General features: G+C 32.9%; 1 protein-coding gene across 2 annotated transcripts in view; it reads right to left on the bottom strand.

The window, feature by feature from the left end:
- Window positions 1-23567, bottom strand: part of LOC114324172 (la-related protein 7) — a 37518-nt gene that overhangs the window by 6043 nt on the left and 7908 nt on the right. Inside the window, exons 2-4 of one of the 2 annotated variants that reach the window (XM_028271924.2) lie at window positions 20671-21099; window positions 7056-7425; window positions 3920-4172 (exon numbers count right to left, since the gene is read on the bottom strand). In XM_028271924.2, the coding sequence (XP_028127725.1) occupies window positions 3920-4172; window positions 7056-7425; window positions 20671-21099 (1052 nt within the window). Of the gene's footprint in view, window positions 1-3919; window positions 4173-7055; window positions 7426-12975; window positions 16925-20670; window positions 21100-23567 lie in introns of those variants that run through there. The other variant, XM_050655347.1, reaches the window with a different exon arrangement.

Here is a 23567-nt window from a genome sequence, read left to right as displayed (position 1 = left end):
CCAGCAAGCATGTCCCAAACGTGCTCTATTGGGTTCAGATCTGGCGAACACGCTGGTCAGTTGATTTTATTAATTCCAACTTCCTCTAAATATTGCGTGACACACATTGCAGAGTGGGGTCGCGCATTATCTTGCATTAATAGAAAACCATCGCCGATATATTGAAAAAAGGGTACTACGTGATTCGCTAAAATTTCCTCAATATATCGGTGTGCAGTCAACGAACCCTCAATAAATACCAATTCAGTGTGCGCCTCTCGGGATATTCCTGCCCATACCATCACCGAACCCCCTCCATGGCTAAAGCGGGGGCTGAAAGCGCACTCCGCAAATTCCTCTCCAGTTCATCGCCATACCCGTTCTCTCCCATCTGATGAGTGGAGACAGTACCTCGACTCATCCGTAAAAAGAACATTGCTCCATTTAGGTAAACAAAATGTAAGTGTTAATATTATTTAATGACAACAGTCACCAAAGCCACGTCGTCGTATTACAAAATAACTCCAAAATAATCATAGGTAATTAAAAAAGTCTTAAATTGTGGGTGTCAAATTAATTTGGCTCTAAAAAATGAACCAAGGCATATTTTGTCATGAAACAAAAAATACAATGCTTAGGAGACATGTTTGCAACCGAAAAATAAGGTTTTACGAAAATTTGCAAACGGAATTATTCCGCAGGATGTTTAAAAGTTAGGATAAGAAAACACCTTTCGATTAACCCCGTATAATAAGTGAAATACAAAATTTTATTAAAAAACTCACTATAGCAACTTAAAATTTATACAGTGTGCTAAAAAAATCATCAAAATAGGGCTAAAAATTAAAAAACTGAAATACTTTGAATTTGACCAACATTTTCTCCGTTGCGTTTTTTTGCATCTGAGTGTATTTAAATCGGACTTACCCATATGCCTGAAAAGGAAAATCTTTGACCAGTGTCTAATGCCTGTACTTACTTATGGAGCGGAAACATTAACACTCACAAAAAAGGTAGTGTGCAAGATTCGCAAAACTCAGAGGGCTATGGAGCGCCAGATGTTGGGTGTCTCCCTGAGGGACCGAATCCCAAACGAAGAAATACGTCGTAGAACAAAAACAACTGCCGTCGTCGAAAGAATCGCGTCGCTCAAGTGAAATTGGGCAGGACACGTCGCCAGATTGTCAGACAACCGATGGACAAAACGTATTGTCGAGTGGAGGCCACGAGAAGAAACACTACGGAGCAGAGGACGACCACCAACCAGATGGGCTGACGATCTGAAGCGTATTGTCGGTAACTGGATGCAAGCCGCAGAAAACAGAGAAAGATGGAAAGAGCTGAGGGAGACCTATGTCCAACAGTGGACGAGTACGGGTTGATGATGAATATATATTTTAAATTGTAGTAGAAAAAGGGTTATTCCATGAATTAAATTTATTATTTTTATTTACTATACTTTTGTAACCGACATGTAGTATTTAGTAGTATTTATTTTCATTGTAAAAGGTATTTTCAGCAAGCCCAAGGACCAGCAATCAGCATTTCTACTGTTTGACGAAGGTTAAGAAAACCTAGCCTGCAGTCCAACAATGGGGCAATAAGGATGTTCACTAATTTTTAAATATAGTTAAATTTAATAGATAATAAGGTATATAAAAACGTAGCAATCATAAAACTGTTTAAAAATGTATATTTTTTAAAATAAATGAGTTCATAATGTTGATTTTCTTGGAGGCTAGAAAAACGGCTCCCTGCAGCGAGGCTACGGCATGTGACGCCAGTAGTTGTACTGGCTGTGATCGAGGGCTAGTTCTGTATACTTATTTAAGAAGTGTATTTGAACGTGTGCAGTTCGTTACGTATTTAATTAGTAAAAAATGAAGCCAAATAAGTGGTGTTTTGTTCCTGGGTGTGTAAATACATCGAAAAACAATTCTGACAATATTTTTACTACCGTTCCAACCAATTTAAAACACAAAAAGAAATGGTTTGTTGCAGCTAGAAGGAACATCAAGGAAGTGTCAGTAAAAACCAAGTTTTTCTGTTGTGAAGATCACTTTATTGTAAGTTATGGATCTTTTTCTAAATAAAAAGTTTTTAAATTACTCATTTTTACCCAATTCTATGATATGTTTTAGATTTAAGTTAGCTTGGTTATAAACTAAATTATAAAAATTCTTAATATGTACATTCGCATTTTGAACTTCTCTAAATATCTGTTACCATTTATCTGTTATCATTTCAAAGAAATGGGTTAGCTTAGCATAGCAACAAAACTTTTTACTCGTACAAAAATTAAAAAGTACCTAGTTTATGACCTCTGAATTTGTCGGGACCCTAAAAAGACTGGTGCCCATAACATGTATGTATACACCGTTCTTAGGCGTCAACGCCCTTCGGTAGGGATCTATGGAGGAGTATCACCAAGCCGGAAGCCCTTATCCCTTCCCGTACCGCTCCTCCATAGGCCGATCAGACGCCAGTTTATTCCAGACCAAGCCGTAGACTCTATTGAGTTTTATACTACGGCGTTGGCCTTTTATAAATTTCATGACCTAGCTGAGGCTCGAACCAGCGACCGCAAATCCACTAAACTTGTCGATCGACTGAGCCCCAGCTAACTGGACCGTCAAGACCGACATAACATAGTAATAAAATATTGATTACTTGACAGACCCTATAAACTAGACATCAATTAACTTTGCAGTGAATTGTACATAAACAGTTTTTGGATTCACTGAAAAATATATTACGCGGTAACTATTTTATTACAACGTATTCTTATACCTAAGCGGATAAATTTATTAAGGGGGTAGGCGCAAAATCTTGGTCAAATACTATTTAATTAATTTTTTTCGAATCCTGAGAAAACTAATAAATATTTTTGAAAAATTTAAACGCAGAATGAAAGACTACATTATTACCCAGGGTCGAAAGTCCGTTAAAAAAACCAAAAATAAATATGGTCATATTGTCTTTCAACCAATTATGGCATATATCAAATTTTTATTAACATCCTAAGTACTACCTGCTCTAAACTTTGTAGCAAACACAGGCTAAACACAGTTGCTCAAAATGACAGTATAGTTTACCTCCGAGGTCCAGATTTGGAACCAATAAAACTTCAAACACAATGTTTATATCAGAATGAAATGTTATATTTGAATTGCCTAAAATTTGTTTTAATAAAAAATGTCTTTAATGTATAAAAATGACTTGAATACAACTATATTTCAATGGCAATAAAATCTAATTAAAGGTATAATGATGGATTTTGAATGGATAATTATTATTTAAAAGTAATACTCACTGGCTGGTTTTGGTTCCACTACTCTGTGGTTGATTTATTTTCTTACAGGAGGCCAAGAAATCAGACACCATTGTTACGTCTACAGCCGGTAGATTATGCGAATCGGCTTTTTGAAAACCTTCTTCCATTTTATTTGCTTATTTGTACCACACAAAATATGTCCTTACAAACAGTCTATATACTTGAAACTAAACAAATTCACTATTAAACTCCACTTTAATCCTGATAAAACAACAAGAGAACAAAATATAATGACCTGAACTAACGTCAAACACGTAAACAATAACACTGGGAGGAATGGCGCGCGCTGGGGTATGCGACTAGTGACGTCAAGCCAATAGAGAAGCGTTCTCGAAATTTAAAATAATGCTAGATTTCTAATCCAGATTGTTTATAGACAGACTTTTTTGATTCTTTTGAAATTTTAGACAATTATTCCTATGGTGTTTCTTAATCGTTTTACATGTTTGAAATGACTTTTTAAGTTTTTGTGAACATCCCTATTACTTACTACTGACCATAAATGACACAGGTTTGCTAGTTACAGTTACTTCCATTATATCGGTAGCTAGAAAGAGCTACCGATAATATGGAAGTCAAAAATCAAATTAATATAAAATTTCATACCTTTATTTTTTTGGCATCTACCACTGGTTCTGGTAGTGTCACTTTTACAATGACTCCACTTAAAAATGTTAATTTTACATTCGACTCCTCCTTCTGGTTTTCTGCTTGAGAGCTTTGTTGGTTGTCAATATTCCCCTTCTTGAATTTATCATGTTTTTGACTAAATTTCGGTTTATTTAAATATTGTTTGAATTCCTTCATTTTCTTTTTCTGTAGATCCAAATATCTATTTCTCATTTTTTTCCATTCTGGCCTAGATTAGAATATAATTTTTGTTAGTATTACGTATACACTGTGCCACTACAAAAATTTTGACCCCGCTAAAATTATGCAAAAATAAATGTTTTGAAAACATCTGTTGAGTTTTATATCGAGGGGACCAATTTTTATTCAAAAAAATTTCTTGCAACTTTAATTCTGGGATGAGGGTTGTAATCCCCTACTTCTACAAATTTGTAAATGAGACTTAAACAACAGTTAATTTTGATCTATACAGATTAGAACAACAGACCTATAAGTTACTGACAAATAGTGTTAGTTTCAAAGTTTGTATGTCCTAAAACTCAGTTAAAAAAATAAAAGTAGTTTAAGCCCAAAAGGTTTAAGAATTAATAAAAGGCCTAAAGGTTTAAGCTAACAAATGTATTAGTCGAGATGATCTCCACTATCTTCCTTACAATAATATAATCTCCGTTCAAACCCAAGTCTAACATTTCTCGAGACTCTCTCGAGTTCGGATGGCCCCAGAGGAAAAATCTTGGGTAAAAAAATTTCTTTCAACTCGTGAACTAGTATCATTTTATATGGATGAAATTTGTGTTTTTAAAATTCGATTCTGTTCTATTCTAACACTAGTATGTGAAACACTAAAAGCTTCAGATATCTTTTTAATAGACTGAGTGGGTGACACATTAAGTGCGTTCGCGGGTGCCTGTTGGCGACAAATTAGCAGCAAAACGCATGCGCACTTTAAAATGATATAAATAATATCGTTAATAGATAAATATACAAGGTATATTTTAATAGTATAATTTAATAATTAGTTAATAATATTAATTAAAAGTAAATATACCTTGTATTAACGATTTTATTTATATTAAGTGAGGTTAGAAATTGTCGGCGACAATTTGTCAACCGTACCCGCGAACGCAACTATTATTTAAAATTACATCTTCAATACCTTCGTTTCCTTTACTTCTTATTTTGGATGTTGCTGACTAAACTCGTACTTTGAAACTTGTCAATTAAGTGTTGAATTATTCTCAGTTTACTGATCCCACCCCCAACTTTCTAGGAAATTCAGCAATTATTTTTTTTTGCTACTTTGGTTCAATTTTAACCAACTGGAAGAGACTGAAAGTAAGCAAGAACTCTTGCTCATACCCAATATTAATTATTCAATTAATATTAATAATTAATTTAACTTATAAATAAAATAGTTATTTATGAAACAGTTCGTGAAGTATGCTTTTTGCGAACGCACGCGATATTTAGAGCACGAGCGACAACGGAGCGAGTGCTATACATCGCGTAAGTTCGCAAAAAGTACTTCACGCACAGTTTCATACAATATTTTATCTACGATAAACAAATATAAAAACTGTACCTCTTCGTCACTGGAATTCATTTCTATTCTACAATTTTTAGAACTTTGACATTTAAAAATCCTAACTACTTTCAAACCACAAAACTGTCAAAAATTGTGTTGTAAGTCATTGCTCATATTGTCATCACCATGACAACGCAAAAAAATTAAGGATATCTGATTATATGAAAGTGTGCCAAAAAACCCATTGAAAGTGTGCGAAAAAGTAAATCGCATTTAAAATACATTGTTACTTCACGCACACTTTAAACCCTTCACGCACTGCTATCTATAATGACAGTTTTCACAAACTAAAAACTTATACATAATATGACATCTAATATTATGTGTAAGTTTTTAGTTTGTGAAAACTGTCTTTATAGAGAGCAGTGCGTGAAGGGTTTAAAGTGTGCGTGAAGTAACAATGTATTTTAAGTGGGATTTACTTTTTCACACTGTTTTTTTGGCACAATTTCATATAATCAAATAATATCCTTAACTCTCGCGTTGTCATGGTGATGACATGTGAGCAATAAATTACAACAAAAGTTTTGATAGTTTTGTGATGTGAAAGAAGTTTGAATTTTTAAATGCCAATGTTCTAAAAATTGTAGAATAGAAATAATGTATTCCAGTGACGAAGAGTTGCACTTTTTTTATTTGTTTATCGTAGATAAAATATTGTATGAAACTGTGCGTGAAGTACTTTTTGCGCACTTACGCGATATATAACATTCGCTACGCTCGTGCTCTAAACATCGCGTGCGTGCGCAAAAAGCATACTTTACGAACCGTTTCATAAATAACTATTTTCTACGAGAGTGCAAAAATGTCTACTTTCGCGCACGCATTTTAGTTTAGAAAGTTTCACTTTTCCGCACGCGGTTTTTACTTTTCCGCACGCGTGTTAATTTAGATGTGTTAATATGGCCTTAAAGTAATTATAATACATGCAATAAACTAATATTTAGATATTATTTACTAATTTATTTCAAATATATCTTATTGTGTTCCTGTTTTAATGAAATTAACGCTACAATTCGATGACATAAAATTATTTTGACATAATATTCGAAAGTCAAATCGGTAGACAATAACAGTCGTTTTGAATCATCGTCATGGAAACCAAGATCGTCGTCATGCTAACTAATTATATTGAAAGTTTGGTTTTGTCAACCTTGTCAAAGAATTAATTTGTGTATGTATTTTCATATTAATTAAATTATATGATTAAGATTTGGTAATTTTGTAAAGACTCTTAGAAAAAATATTGTTCCTAACTCTTGCAGAAAGTCTCTTTTCCGCACTCGACTGCTTGCCGAACTCCCGCTTCGCGTCGTTCGGCAAACTGCAGTCGCGTGCGGAAAAGAATGACTTTCTGCACTTGTTAGGAAAATAACTATTACGTGTAGTTTATTAACAAAATAAAATTAAATCAATTAAAACAAAAGTTTAAATTTTCATTTTTGAAATTTTATAATCGTTTATATATCAGTATTTACAAATGGAAAGTTTATAATCGAAATTATAATCAAACCGTTTAAAACTTACTTTGATAAAATTTGTAGTCCTATCTCTTTAATAATACTTTTCTTCTTATCTTTCTTGTGCTTTTTCTTCTTCTTATGTTCAATGTCTTCAAATTCCATATTTTCTTGATGATCTGTTTTTGGGTCAGAGTCATCATTGTCCACTTTCACTTTCTTGTTAGGCTCTCTTAAATCTTCTTCAGTCTTGTTTATATTGTCCGATTCATTGTTTTCTATTTGATCTTTGTTAGTTTCCGGACAATCCAGTTTTCTTTTTTTATTACATTCATTTGAATCTTCCTCATTCTTCCTCTTGGTAGCTTCCTGCATTTCCTCAGGCTTGTATTCTTTTGTATCAGTGGCACATTCTGAATTGGCTAAATCATCTGCATCTAAAAATAGTGAAATTTATAGCCAATCTTAAAAGAATATCAAATAAGCCTCGCACAGGAAATTGTTGCAGTATAATTTGGAAAAAAAGCCTTACACAGATGAACATTTCTGGGAAAAATGCTAAAAACAACTCAGTTGTCACAAAAGTCCTTATGGTATGCAAAAACTTTTCATTAAAAAAATAGTGTTCTTAATTCCACTTATATCCAATCATCATTTAAGAAACAGTGGCTAATTAGCAAAGTCAATCCAACCCTCACAAATATTCAAAAGTCTCTACGAAATATGCATACATTTTTAGTGGAGTCATTGAAGGTGGATATGAGCTATTACCTCCGATTTCGTTGAACCTCCATCGATTTGGATGAAAATTGGTGAGTGGTTAGAGGATATCTCAAGGAACAAAGGTGACATGGTGCCAACTTGCGCTTTTACCCTGGGGGTGGATGCCACCCCTTCTCGGTGGTGAAAATTATTTTATTAAAAATAACTCCATAATTCGATAGAGGGACTAACTCTAAGCAAAATTTGTTATATAAAGATATTGAAATTAATCATAACTTTTTGAGTTAATAAAGATTAAAGATTTGAATTTTTCCTGAGAAAAATGCATGTTTTTAACCGATTTTTTATAAATAATTCAAAACCTATAAGTTTTTACAAAAAAGTTATTATTGACAAAATTGAAGATAATAAAAAATGAAAAAAATTCGTTACTAGAAAAACTTTTTAGTGTTAACTAAAAGTGAGTTATAGGTAATTGAATGTATATTTCTTTCGGCGACTACACAAATCTAAGTATTCAAGCTTAAATAACGGGAAAATTATGCATTTTATAACACAAACTTATTAAACATTTGTCAAAGTATTTAAAAATATCTATCAGATGAGCCCACGAACAAGTTGATAGCATTAAAATTTATGCTCTAAAAATTTTTCAAAAGTTATCTTTTAAAAATTTTTCCAAAAAATGTTATTGTTTTTTTTTTAAATAACTCCGTTAATTTTGAGACATGAGATTCGTCTAAAAACCATTTAAAAGCTAAAACTAAGGGCTTTTAATCCACTTTGAATTTAATTTTTGAGACCCCTTACTTTTTTTAAAATAAAAGGTTAAATTGCCCGATTACATGGTTCTCGCAGGCAAAATTTAAGCTTAAAACGTTTCTATCTCGGTTATTTTGTACCCTACAGAAATAGTAAAACAGGTGAAATATTTGGTTTAGAATAAACTAAAATTTTATTATTTATCATTTTTTTCGTATATTGAGTATTTTTGGAGTTATTATTAAAAGAATATGAAAATTACGATAATCTGAAGAATTCTGATTTTTTTAAATTATATCTTTTTTTCAAAAATATGCATTCTAAACCAGTCAAAATTGTTGAATTCATTACTTATGCTATTATAAAGAAACTCTTGTAAGGATTTCGATAAATTTTAATTTTGGTGGAAATGGCGATGTTTTATTTTCCACTTTTTCCAAAAAAAAAAATCCAAAGGGTTCTCTTATTTTCATCATAACTTGCTTAATTTTGATGCTATTAACGTCTTATGGAGCTCATTTGATAGGTATTCTGAATTACTTTGTCAAATGTTTAATAGGTATATTTTATAAAATGCATCGTTTTCCCGTTATTTAAGCTTGGATACTTAGATTAGCGTACTCGTCGAAAAAAATATACTTTCAATTACCATAACGTACTTTGAATTAACATTATTGTAGTTCTTTAAATAAGAAGTATATTTAACTTTTTATTATCTTTAATTTTGGTTATAATAACTTTTTTGTAAAAGCTTACAGTTTTTGAGTTATACGTGAAAAACAGCTTTAAAACATACATTTTTTTACGAAAAAATAAAATTTTTGATCTTTAATAACTCGAAAAGTATTGATTTATATTAATAACTTTATACAACAAATTTTGCGTAGAATTTGTCCCTCTATCGATTTATGGTATTATTTTTAATGAAATAATTTTCACCCCCGAGAAGGGGTGGCATCCACCCCCAGGGTAAAAGCGTAAGTTGGCATCATGTCACCTTTGTTCTTTGAGGTATCCTCTAACTACTCACCAATTTTCATAAAAATCGATGGAGGTTCAACGAAATCGGAGGTGAAAACCTTCAGTGACTGCACTATTTGACAAACCAAAATATTTAACTTGATGAAACAATTTACAAAGGAAGATAAGGATATAATACATACACACAACCAAACTTATATGGAATCACCATGTATTTCAAAGGAATATTATTTATTTCTTTTGAAAAAACTTGTTATTTTTTTTTTTTTTTTTTTTTTTTATTTAAGAAAGACTAAGTCGCATCCACCCGAAGGTTATTAGCGACATTTCTGTAACATTTGTAACATTATTAAATCAAAAATTGGTAAACATTAATTACAATTTGTAGACAATTAAACCTTTGGAGCAATAATTGGATTCCACGCACTAACACTTTATTTTTGAAATGAACTTTCAGATCGCCAGCGACACTCCGACACTCTCTTTCTGATACATCATTAGTGATAGCGTTACGCGCACTAGTATTCTGCTTGTTCATATTTCCTTCTATGCCTATGTGAGATGGTATCCACAGGAAGATTCTTCTGAAACTTTCTTGAGCTTCCATTAGTTCGGCCTTGATTCTTTTCTCAATGGAGTGTTTGTGGTATATATTTTGCATAGCTTTGACTATGCTAAGAGAGTCGGAAAGGACTAGACAACAAGGGAGGTTTTTAATATTTACACGTTTGATGGCTTTAAACAAACCAAACAGCTCTGCAGTATAGATGCTGGAATTTAGAGAAAGATGTTGGAGCATAGCTAGGCGATGGATAAATCCATCAATATTCTTTTGAAGTAGAAACTTAAATCTTAATGTTGACTTAATTGAGATGTGTCACTTTCCCAGTCCGATGCCTCCTCACTACCAAGGTGTTTATGAATTTGTTTCCTTAAGGACGTGATTTTGCGTTTTATAGATCTTTCCTTTAAATGGTGGTAAACTTCAGTGAGCATATCGATTAAGGCTTCTAGGTCTGTGGTATATTCTTTAATCGTGGCTATATGATCTGTTGATCCCGTGATATTCGTTAGGAGCATGTCAAGTTGATCAAAGTTTAGAGGAAAAGGTAGAGGGTGATTTTCTATGAAGTTTTTGGCAGGGTCAAGTAAAAGAGAAAATGAGCGTTCAGAAGTGCTTGCTGAACTAATTTTAGCTTTTTTAGATTTTGCTTGGACTTTAGGCGGTGGAAAAATGTTACGTTCTTTTGAAGATGGGTCTGCTTCAGGTGAGATAATTTCATCAAAGTTACGTTTTGGTTGATTGATTATGTGACTGTCCTTATTTGATGCATCTACTTTGTTTGGTATCTCCGGGACATTAGAAATAGACATTTGTTCACACTGAGAAGGATTTGTATCATTGGGTGCTTGCGAAGATATATTTGTTGCGCTGGATACCGATTTTTCATTGTTTTGGTTAGTGTTTAGTTGAGCTAGTGGTTCGGAGCACTGGGATGCAATGTGACCTGGCTTCTTGCATCTAAAGCAAACTAAACTGTCTTGAGAAATGAATATTCTATATATCGTGTTGTCAAAAACAAGAGTAAATGTCTCTGGTAGTGTTAGACTGTGAGGACTGATATAGATTTGTCTTCGAAAACTAAGGATGTGATTGTACTCAGGCATAGAAGCACTAATTTTGAGGAATGTCATGGGGGAGACAGGAACTATGCCGATTTTTTGTAACTCATTGATTAGCAAGTCGTGCGGTATTGAAGGACATACGCCGGAGAGCACAAGTCGTTCCGCTGGTGTAACTAACCTTCTCGCTCTGACAATTTCACCTTGTATTTCTATTTGACCATGATTATTCATAAAATCATCCACCATTTGTTTATTGGATAAATACATATATATGCGATTATTAGATAATCTAGAAGAGAAGATTATATTTTTCGGTTGAATTATATTTCCAAGTGGGAGAAGGTAGTCTTGAAGTTTGGTCTTTTCTAAGGCACTAAAGGTAATTCCTTGGGACTTTAAAGGAAATTGCACTCTCGACGCTGCCAAAGAGTATGACTGTGGTGCGTTTATTTGACTTTGATGGTCTTGTATTGTAGAACTATTGTGTGATTCCATGTTTGAATTAATTTCGAAATTTGGATAAACGTTAAGTGAAAAGTAAGTCCGACCCTGTACACCTGCAAAAACAGGTATATGGGTCTTTACTAAAAGCGGTTATTTTACTGGTAAAACTGGATTTGTTTATTGACAACAATAACAAATAATTGCAATTTGCTGACTTTAATGCTAATTTAACTGGATATTATGTAACGAGTTTGTACACTTACAGTTTATTTCCATATATCACTGAGATTCACAATTTATAACTTATATTAAACTTCGTTAATATTAAAAATATTCGGAGCCCACATTGAATACAACATTATTGTTATCGATCAAAACTTGTTATTGTTGCGAATAATAAAGGTTTTTATTGAAAATAAATAAATCGATAAGACAATCAAATAGTACAGCTCCGTACGATATAGGATATTTGCTCGAGTTGCAAATTGAACGAAAATAAATAAACTAACTTTTGCGTCCAAAAACGAAAATACGCCTCATGTGGGGTTATAGAACTTACAACGGGGAAAGATTATTGGTCTTGTAGAGTAAGTAATGTTCTCAGAGGGACATAGTTGTAGAGCTAGGCGCAACACAGGGCGTTCTGTCCAAAACCTATGCTAGGTAACAGGAACAAGGAAAGCTCAAAAATAAAAAAAGGAAAGTCGCCAAAAAGTAATAACGGCTCGCCACGATCGTTTAATTGTCCAATCAGCTGGAAGACACCCAACCATTTCTCACCTGCAGCTCAAAAGGCAGCTTTTGGAAGCTACAGGTGTAACTGTTTCAGTTGAAACGATAAGGAGAAGAGTTCGTGCCAAGAAGTATAGTATACAGCAGGAGACAGTTATGGGTTCCCGAGTTATCCAGGCAGCACAAAATTGATCGCCTAAATTGGTGTCTTCACCACAACCACCAAAACTGGAACATTGGGAATTGACAAAATGTGCTACTTTCTAAAAAAATCAGGATTTGTGTAAAATCCAATGGACTTTTTTATTTTTATTTATTTATTATTTATACATATGACCTGGCCTCTAGTGACTAATCCAGGTCGTTTTTTTCCTGATGGGATTACAGATATTTTTTTTTATATTTTTACATTTTTTACTCAACTATTAAATCTATTTTTACAATAACAATTTGCCATAATCTCTTAATTACGTATAACAAACAAATTTAAATAAACAATTTAAAATATTTTTGGTACTATCAACTCCCTTCTAAGTTATAAAGACAGTCCCTCTATTTTCAGAAGAGAGTTGGTAGTTTTTTTTTTTTTATTTTTATGAATTATGTATTGAATTATTATTTTTATTTATTTATTTTATATTGAATTATTATTATTATAATTGTAAATATCTATTTTTGAATTTATATTTTATTTTATTTATTTTAACTTTATCTTACTCAACTTCATCAGGGTTGGATTATTGGTTGTCTTCTTCTATTATTATAGATTTCTTGTTGTTTTTTAGATATTATTTGTGTGAGATTGTTTAATATTTCAAAATATTCTTCATTTTGTAATATATCTCTTATTTCAATTCTTTCTAATCTTCTTCTCATTTCTCTGTGTTCTTCATTTTCTATAGTATTTTCACAATGTAACACTATATGTTCTGGTGTACCTAGTTCTCCACATTCACAATATGCATCATCTTTTAAGTTAAATCTTTCCAAATATGTTGGGTACGGTCCATGTCCTGTTAAAAAGTGTATTAAACCTTGTTTTGGATTAAAATAATTTGGAATGTTTTCTAATATTGGTATAAAATTGTATAAACGTCTAGATTTTGTTGAATTTTCCCATTCATTTTGTCTTTTTCTATTTATTATTTCTTTTAATTCTCTTTTATTTCTTATATCTAATCCTATTATTTGTATTATTTTTTCATATTTTTCTTTTTTTAGCCAATAATTACATGCTCTTTTTTGTGTTTCTAAATGCATTGGCATTACTCCAGTTAAAACTGTGAGTGCCTGTGTTGCAGTTGTTCCAAATGCTCCCGTCATTCTTACAAGAAATCCTCTCTGAGCTCTATTTAATTTTTCTGCGTTTTTTTTATTTATTAATCTATGTGCCCATACACGTGAACCGTACCCTACAATTGATGCAAGTATTGTACTTAGGTATATTTTCATCTGTCGGAACGAAATTCTATATTCCTTCTGTGCTAGACTAGCAATGCTATGCATGATCTTTGTTGCCTTTTCACAGACACAATTCATGTGTTTTGTAAATAATTTTTGTTCGTCTATTATAATACCTAAATATCTTGTTTCCATTTTTCTTTTTATTGTTTTCCCTCTAATTTTTATAATTGGATCTCTTTCTAAATTTCCTTTTATTAAACTATATGTTGTTTTTGAATCTGATATTGTTAATTTTACTTTATTCATCCAATCATTTACTCTTATTAATACTTCATTTGATTTATTTTCTAATTCTCTTCTTGAGTTTGCATCTATGATCAACAACAAATCATCTGCATATGCTATGCTTCCAAGCACTTCAGGATCTATAGTCAATTGTTCCAACAGTTCCTCTAGCATTACATCCCAGAACATAGGTCCACAAACTGATCCTTGTGGACATCCTTTTGTGATATGTTTTGTCTTTTTTCCTGTTGGACAGCTTAGGCTTGCATATCGGTCTTGACAGTAGTTTCTGAGACTTCCGTACAGATTCTTTGGACATCTCATTCTTCGAAGTCTTTCAAAGAATGACGGCCACCAAAGATTGTCAAAAGCCCCAGACACGTCTATAAAGATCATTAAAACATACTTTTTTATGCTTTCGTTTACTATTTCAAATACTTTATTTATTGCATCTTCTGTTGATCTACCTTTCCTAAAACCATACTGACCAGGATGTAATCCAATTTCTGTTCTTATTTGATTTAATTTTTTACATAGTAATTTTTCTTGTAATTTTCCCATTGTATTCAATAAACATACCGGTCTATATGATTTCGGTAAGGCAGGATCTTTATCTTCCCCTTTATGTATTATTATAACTTCTGCTTGTTTAAAATTATTGGGAAACCTTCTTTGTCTAAGACATTCATTATATAATGATGTTAGTACTGGAATTATTTGTTCCGACAATGCTTGAAGTATTTCAACATGAATATTATCCGGTCCAGGTGCCTTCTTTCTTTTCATTTCTCTCATACTTTCATATACTTCTTCTTCTGTGAATTCCTCTATTTCTCTTTCTTCTTCTATTTGGTATTCTTGTATCATTTCTTCTCTTATATTTCTTTGTTCTACTGTTTCTCCTTCTAATTTATCTGGAGGTAATAATACATTAAGTAATGTTTCGGCCGATTCTTCCCAACTTTGTGTAAATGTTCCATCTTCTTTTTTTAAAGTAGAAAGCATTGTCGGACATCTAATTTTTTTAGAAACTATTTTATATGGTATTCCCCACATATCTAATTCTAAGTGTCTTGATACGAAGGTTTCCCAACTTTTAGCTTTTGTTATTTTTATTTCTTGTTTATATTCTTGTTTTAGTCAATGGACTGTCAACACGGATGGAATGGGCATGAAGTGAATTTAATGCGGCCAGGATGAGAGAGTAATAGCCAGGGAAAGAGGGAAGATAATCGCCATCTTTCGTAAACAAACAAATTGATAGTGATAGTCAGGGTTCCCAGATTGGGGTATTTTCCTACAATTTTGGAGTAATTTAAAAGAAAGCGTCTATGGGATTTTTTCTAAGCAGAAATGGTTGGGGGATTTTTTGAGGGGAGAGTTATGGAAGATTTTAAGGAGTCATGGGAAATTAAATTTGCCAATATACATAGAACTTTATATTATACTCTCATATAATCGAAGAAGATAGGACCTATGCATTATTTCCAGGGCCCTCTGTTGATAAGTAGTATAATTTTGGTTTACTGTCCTCTACATTTGACTATTAATTTATTAACATGCGGAAAACATTTTAATTTGGGGGATTTGAGCTTAATTTGAGGGAATTACAGTTTCTAAGTGGGGGATTTATAAAATCACATCTGGCAACTCTGGTCATTATGATAATATCCAACCAATGAAGAAGTCAAATTTTCCCTGGCAAGCTCTGTCTCTCTCTAGGACCTCTCTCTTGTATGTTGGCCGCAATCTCGCTTCACTATTTGAATGGGACGGGGCCATTCCATCCGTGTTGACAGTTCATTGGTAAAATTAGACGACTCACAAAATCGTGTACTTAGAGGTCGAGGAAGACAAGCAAGAACGAAAACTGTCAAATCTGTTCACAAATATACAAGGGGAAGTGTAATGTTCTGGAGAGGAATTGTGATTCGTAAAAAAACTCCTTTACTTTTCATCCAATCAACTTTAACTGCTCACAGGTATGTTGATAGCCTGTAGTTAGGCTCTGGAGAGGTGCAACAGGAGAAAATTTAATTTTCATGCATGATAATGGATCTCCACATACCATTAGAGTGACTAAAGACATCATTGAAGCAGAAGGTATCCCTTGTTTGGAGTGGCCTGCTTGCTCACCCGAGCTTAACCCTATAGACTATAGAGTATTTGTGATATGCTTAAAAGAAAAATTAGAGCTCGCCGTGATAATTCACAAAACACCGCACGGCTAGTAAAAGCTGCTCTTGAAGGATGGAGCAACCTACCACAACAGAATGTTGATAATTTGATTAGGAGTGCGCCCAAGCAAACCGAAGCTTGCATAAGGACTAGAGGTGATAACACTGACTACCAAAAAAAAAAAAACAAAAAAAAATAAAAACAATTTAAACATTATTCGTTTTACAATGAAATTTTTTATGCTATTGACTTTAAAACAACTAGTTTCAATTTGTTCATTAACCCCTTCGTGCCGGACCGTCATTCGGCAAGTCGGCTCCTATATACGGATTCGACCGTTTACCGAGCGGCTTCGCGCTGTCTGTTAAAATACAGTATCACACTACAACTAATTAAAGTTAATGTAATAATAACACTAAATGAAACTATTTTTATTAAATTTATTATTCTACATAGCATGTGAGTTAAATTAAATGTTATCCATAAAATACCATTTTAAACGAAAATTAGTAAAAAAGATAAACAAGATAATTCGGATGGAATTATTTTGTGCTTGATATCGCCCCAGTCTCCTAATCTGGGAAACTCCATCCGAATTATCTTGCAAGGGATAGTAAGGTAAAATGTAAACAGCAGCACAGTACCTTCACCTCCCACACAATCCCATCAGTCAAACATCCAAACAACCTTATCACCAATCAAATTAACTAAATCTAATCTCCTTCTGGACATCACCCACTTTTGGGCGTGGTTTCCCCACTTTTGGATGTGAATAAGGTAATTCGGATGGAACAAAAATACCTGAAATATGATGAATATGGTGTCACCAGTGATGTCATGGTGCCGGAACGCCGTTCCGGCACTGGTTAAGATAAGAAAAATAAATAAATAGAGAATTTAGGTTTTCTAAATAAAACACGGATTATAGAAAACGTATATACATTTTAAAATATGCAGACATAACTTGTATTAAAAAACATAGAGTAATATTTTACTTGTAAAAAAGTTAAGGAAAGTGCGTTCCGGCACTGCTAATTTTGCCATGACACCACTGGGTGTCACCGCCTTATGGCGAACGAAAACTCATGATGCACCCGTGTGCATCACCGTACTGGCCGGACAGTCAAGCATGATGCACACGGGTGCATCAACCGTAAGGAGTTAAATACTTTATTGTTTTATTAAATTGTTATGTATTTGTTATTAAATTGCTTTAAAATAAATATTGTTTTACTTCGTGTGTTCGTCTTTTTTAATTCGCACGAAATAATAAGAAATATCAAATGATTCCATATAAGTTGGGGTTGATTCCGTATAAGTTTGGTTTTGTGTATATGTACTACATATTTCCAAACTCAACCAAATATTCCAAAAAACTGGATAAGACTCAAAATATTTTCTAAGCTTAAATTCAAGACATTTGTACATATGCCCAGCCTAATCTTAATTGAACATATTAGGGATGTAGATATTAAGGTATATTCTCCTAGGCCCTAGGTTATCAATTTTCCCTTAAGGACTCAATCAAATATTTTGGCATGGTACTTGATAGAAAATTGACACGGAAAATGCATATCAATTACATGTTAGACCGATGTATGAAACATTCAAATTTTTTAAAAATGGTCACTAGAACTTGGCGGGGAGCTAGCGTTGAAACCGCATTACTTTTCTATCGTGCCTATATCAGGTCAATATTGGATTATGGATGTGTCCTGTACAGATCTGCTTGTTCACAAATATTAAACAAAATAGATTTGATGTATTGCAGAATTCAACCCTTCGTGTATGTCTTGGTGCCATGGAAACAACTCCAGTTAATCCTCTTGATGTAGAAGCTATTGAGCCTCATTTGAATCACAGAAGGCAGCTTCTTAGAGACAAACTTCTTTTCAAGATATCAAAAACCAACAGTAGTCTATATTCGACAATAGTAATATTATATGAATATGATCTAACAAATAAATATTGGTCGAAGAAAAGTTCTTCACTACTGTGTATTGCGCTACAATCTAATCAAGATATCCTCAGTGAATTATATTGTCCCAGCCCAACTCTGTCAGACCTTGATAATTACAATTCATTGTTCCTGAATATCAAGATTGTAAAACCCTCATACAGTGATAATTTTTACATTAATATTAACTTATTAAACTCAATACTAGCAAGCTTTGAAGAATCTGTGGCTATACAGGGTGTCCAGAAACTCTACCGACAAACGAAGACAGGAGATTCCTCAGATAATTTTAAAACAATTTAACCCAATTCACCTAGTCCGAAGATGCTTCCTAAAGGAGCTAGAGCTATTTGAAGATGGCGTCATGTAATTAGTTTTTCTTAAATACCTCCAGAACGCTGCTATTTAGAAAAACAAAAATTGGTATGCGTATTCACTTTCCAGAAATGAATCGATTCCATCCATTCCGAATTTCTAGTACCGGTCATAGGCGTCCGTTTTGGGTAGGGCAACGGTTATTTTACCGCATAACTTTTTTGTCTTAAACTTTTAAGCATTTTTCATACTGGATTATTAAATTGTGAGGTATTATAGTAGTAAAAGGTACTCTTACTTTAAGTCGATAGGATACACCGTTTTCTAGAAAAATCGATTTGAAATTTTTTCGTTCTTTGAATTTCAAAAAAAAATATTTAGAAAGATGAAAACTGGTACATTTATTCATATTCCAAAGATTAATTGATTTCATTAATGGCGAATTTCTAATACCGGTCATAGACGTCCGTTTTGGGTTGGTCAACATTTATTTTATAGCATAACTTTATTGTCTTTAATTTTTAAGTATTTTTGACACTAGATTATTTAATTATGAGAAATTCAAGTACTAAAAGTTACTCTTGCTTAAGTTGGTAAAATACATCGTTTTTTTTTAATATTCTTCAATGTTTTTTTCAAATTCCCAAAACTAAAAACTTTCAAATCGATTTTTCTAGAAAACGGTGTGTCCTACCGACTTAAAGTAAGAGAACCTTTTAGTACTAGAATACCTCACAATTTAATAATCCAGTATCAAAAATGCTTAAAAGTTAAAGACAAAAAAGTTATGCGATAAAAAAACCGTTGCTCTACCCAAAACGGACGTCTATGACCGGTACTAGAAAAGCGCAATGGATGGAATCGATTCATTTCTGAAAAGTTATATGTATACAAATTTTTGTTTTTCTAAATAGAAGCGTTCTGGAGGTATTTAAGAAAAACAAATTACATGGCGCCATCTTCAAAGAGCTCTAGCTCCCTTAGGAAGCATTTTCGGACTAGAAGAATTGGGTTAAATTGTCTTAAAATTATCTGAGGAATCTCCTGTCTTTGTTTGTCGGTAGAGTTTCTGGACACCCTGTATATACTGATGCTTCCAAGTCCGAGGATGGTTTGCTGTAAATAAACATTTTGTAAGTTTTTGTGATGCAGTCTCTTATATTAAAATGAAATACCTCACAATTTGGAATGAATGTTGGTCACATCATACTTATGCCAACCCTTCTAGGTACTGTAGTATACAAAAGAAAATACTGAATAGAATGTGGTTCCAGCCATATAATTATTCAAGAAAATACATCACAACTATAACACATCTTCGTTTTGGTCACGCCTGTTATAGTGTTATCCCACATACCTGCATAAAATTTGTGTTCTCGAAAATGACCAATGTCCAAATTGTGATAAAAAAGGTGATTTAGATCATATTTTTTTTTAATGCCAAAAATATAAGAATGAAACAGATCTATTTATTCAGCAGCTACATAAACTTACGATACCAGCTCCGTTTAATATCCTTAGTATCTTAGCTAATGGACAAGAAGTACCTATGTATGTGTGTATGTGTATGTATGTATATGCATATAGAGAAAATGTGGTAAACAACTTGGACAGTCCATAGCAAGGCAGTTTTCGAATTGAGTAGGGAGCCACGGAAGACAATAACAAAGAAAAAACTTGCTATGGAACTTTGAGGACCTCACCGTCTTGTTTATTATTCTTATATTATTTGTTACTGTTGTTAATTTTTTATAGACCGTTTTTGAACACACCTAAGTATGATGTTGAAAGGAAGCTATAATTAGCTTACCTCAGATTAGTACCATCTTTTTAATTTCAGTAATTAAATTACATCTCAACCGAACTAACTTTTCTTCATTATTGATATTTTATGGACTTTACTGTCTTTAAATGTATATTCTTCTTAATATATTAGTCATGTTGTGACTGGCTGATTGACATATAGTCCATGTTATTAAAAAAACACTAAAATTTACATCACTGCTAAAATCAACACCAAAATATTGAAATTTTTGTGTTCTAACAAACATTCCTGAGTGGAGTTTTAAATTGTAATCTATGATAACATTTCCTGTGTGATTTTAATTGGGTCTCAGCCCATTAATAGGTATTTAAAAAAGAAAAATTTTAAAAAGTAGTAGGATATACCTAGTTTCCATACGAGATTTCCATAAGACATATAAACATAGTTTTCTAAAAAAAAAGCAAAAGTGCAACTGCAATTCTAGATCTTTTATACATTATAAAGACTTACCCTTTTCTTGAAATGTCTGAATACTCTTTAAATTCTCCGGGTTTGTTTCTGATGGCATTTTACACCCAATACTCTCAAAGTATGTAAGAGCATTTTTAGCACCAGCTTCATCTTCGAACTCAACAAAAGCAAAACCTTTGTTTGTTTTATTATGTCTGTATTTTGGTATGGAAACATAAACCACATTTCCAAATTCTGAAAATATCTGTGAAACCCACTCATGGTTAGCATCGGCTTTAATATTTTCAACATATATTGTACAATTGTCTACATTTTCATTAATTTTTATAGGCATCTTTCTCTTTATTCTTTCTTTGCATTCTGATAGTTCTATCATATCCGACTTGCTAATTGCTTTTCGTAAATCATCCAGAGTACAGTTTAATTTTCTAATTTTATTGAATTTCAAAAATATATTTATATCTACAACTGATAAGAGCAACATGTGATTTTTGATATAGTCCACAATAACATGGTACAATTGGTCCAAAAAAGGCCTAACCCCGACATCCAAAGTAAAAGTTTTCCTTCACAAAAAATTGGTCCACATATTATTCAGTAAAAAGTTACACCAGGTTTGAGGGGGAGGAGGGGAGAAGTCTGTAAAATAGTAGTTATTTGTGTTTTTCGTCAATATTTCTAAAACTATGGGGTTTAGCATGAACAATGTTCTATACAAAAATATTCTCCATTAAATTTGAAACAAAAAAGGACCTATGCATAGTCCTTCTAAAAAGAAATGTTTCCAAATTTACCGAGTGTGTAGATGTAGACATTATTCTAATTTTTAGATTTTTCAGTAAAATAAATCTGAACAGCAATAACTAATGGATCTTATTAAACATCATAATTACTCATTACGGAACAGCGTCTGTTGTATTTGATGGATACCAGCAAGGAAATACAAAAGATGAAGCACACCTACGCAGAGCACATTCTAGCATTGAAGTAACGCTAACAACAAAATAGGCCTTATTTCACTTCTTACAGTGCACTTGCAAAGATGTGGTTGCACAGTTCATCAAGCATCGGGTGATACTGGCTTATTAATAGTTTTAAGAGCTACTGATGAAGCTAAGAAAGATGTTGAATGTTGTGTTATTGGTAATGACATAGACCTAATAGTTTTGTTGACTGTCCACATACCGTCAGAGATCAAATTGAAAATGGTGGTAAAAAAGAAAGGCAATCAGCAAAAGTCTACACTATTGTTGACATTCAGCAAGGCATTGGGAATATGAAGGATGTACTCCTTGAAATATACGAGTTTACAGGATGTAACAGGGTATTAGCTATCTACATGAAGGGGAAAATTACACAGTAGGGGAAAGTGTAAGCCAACGACACTCTTCTTAAAAACTTTTAAGTAGAGTTCAAGTATTACATAACGCGGTTTTTGAAGATTTTTGACCCCCTCCCTTCCTAGTATTACGTATCGCAATTTTTGAAGATTTTTAACCCCCCCCCCCCCCACCTGCGTTACGTAATACTTGAACGGCCCCTAGTCTTTAACAACCCCAAAGGTGACCCCAGTGCAGTATGTGACATTGGAAAGCATTTCCTTCTTGCAATGTTTGGTGCGAGAATCATGGAAGTTCTAGATTTTTTTCGCTACTAGTCTTACTTGAAGGCTATTGCAAAGCAGCCTATACATTCTTTGTTTCAGTTAGCTGCACTACTCCTCACTTCAGGAGCTTCCATCCAGCATTAGTTCAGAACCTTCCACTAGGTACAGTAGTGGCTGAATGAGAAGAATCCATTCGTGTGAGATTGGAAGAAGATTAAAAAACACCTGACACCAATAAAACAGAATGTGTTGCAGATTCCAAGGAATTACTTTCCCTCATAGTGTGTACTTTCAAAGAAGAATGCATCCATAACTGTGAGTGTAGAAACAGTGATCTAAACTCAACAATAAGCAGCAATAGGGAACTTGCATAAAATTTTAAATTCGAAAAAAAAAATGGTATAAATCACAACATAACATAATTTAGAACCTGTATCAAAGATAAAAAAGTTTTGTTTGTCATTCGTTTGGCCCCTAAAGACGACTAAAAATTCAACTTATACCAGCCACCCCAAAACGCGTTGTGACGTCACGGGGTTATATGTTTACATTCTACACCAATTGTATATATAATTTTAAATTAGACATTATAAACGTCAGTAGAAAATACAGTTATGTGACTTTACAAGTGTTTTTGATCGTTTGAACTATTCATACAAAATTTGTACTTTTACAAAATGGTTTTATTTTCAATAGTAAACCTTCTTTACTTTCCTTCAAAAACTGTATCAAACTCCAATCTCAACAAACCGGTATATATTATTACAATGACATACGATAAATGTCATTAGAATATAAATAATAGGTTTGTTCTAGCAAACAGTCAAACTAGTCAGAAACCATCAGCAAACAGTTGGTCAGTGAGAAAACATAATACAGTCACCACTGCTATCCCCTCTACTCGCGCTGGTCCACTATTCGCTGATGGTTTCAAACCGTTTGAAACTAATGCTAGAACAAACCTATTTTTCCTTTATTCCCCAATGACGAGCTGGCCAAATACCCAAGTAGGTGTAGGCCAATAAATTAAAGAAGAAGAAGAATATACCTAAATGTAACCATAAACGGAACCACACAGTTAAACTCTGTGACGTCACGGGTCATTTGAACTATTTTAAGATACAGAAGACTTTAAATTTGTACTTCTAAGTTATTATGAGTTTTTGAAGCATGAAATTTTGGAAATCTCATTTTTATACAAAACTGAACATTATTTATTTATTTATTACGGGATGTCCCCATTTTTACAAATATCAAAAATAAAGTATCCTAACCATAACACAAATACTAAACTAAGTATTAAATAATTAATATGTAAATATTGTTAAAC

This window comes from Diabrotica virgifera, chromosome 1, assembly GCF_917563875.1.
Source record: "Diabrotica virgifera virgifera chromosome 1, PGI_DIABVI_V3a".
NCBI classification, from domain to species: domain Eukaryota; kingdom Metazoa; phylum Arthropoda; class Insecta; order Coleoptera; family Chrysomelidae; genus Diabrotica; species Diabrotica virgifera.
The sequence above is the reverse complement of the archived record's forward strand: the minus strand, read 5'-3'. Positions and strand labels throughout refer to the sequence as shown.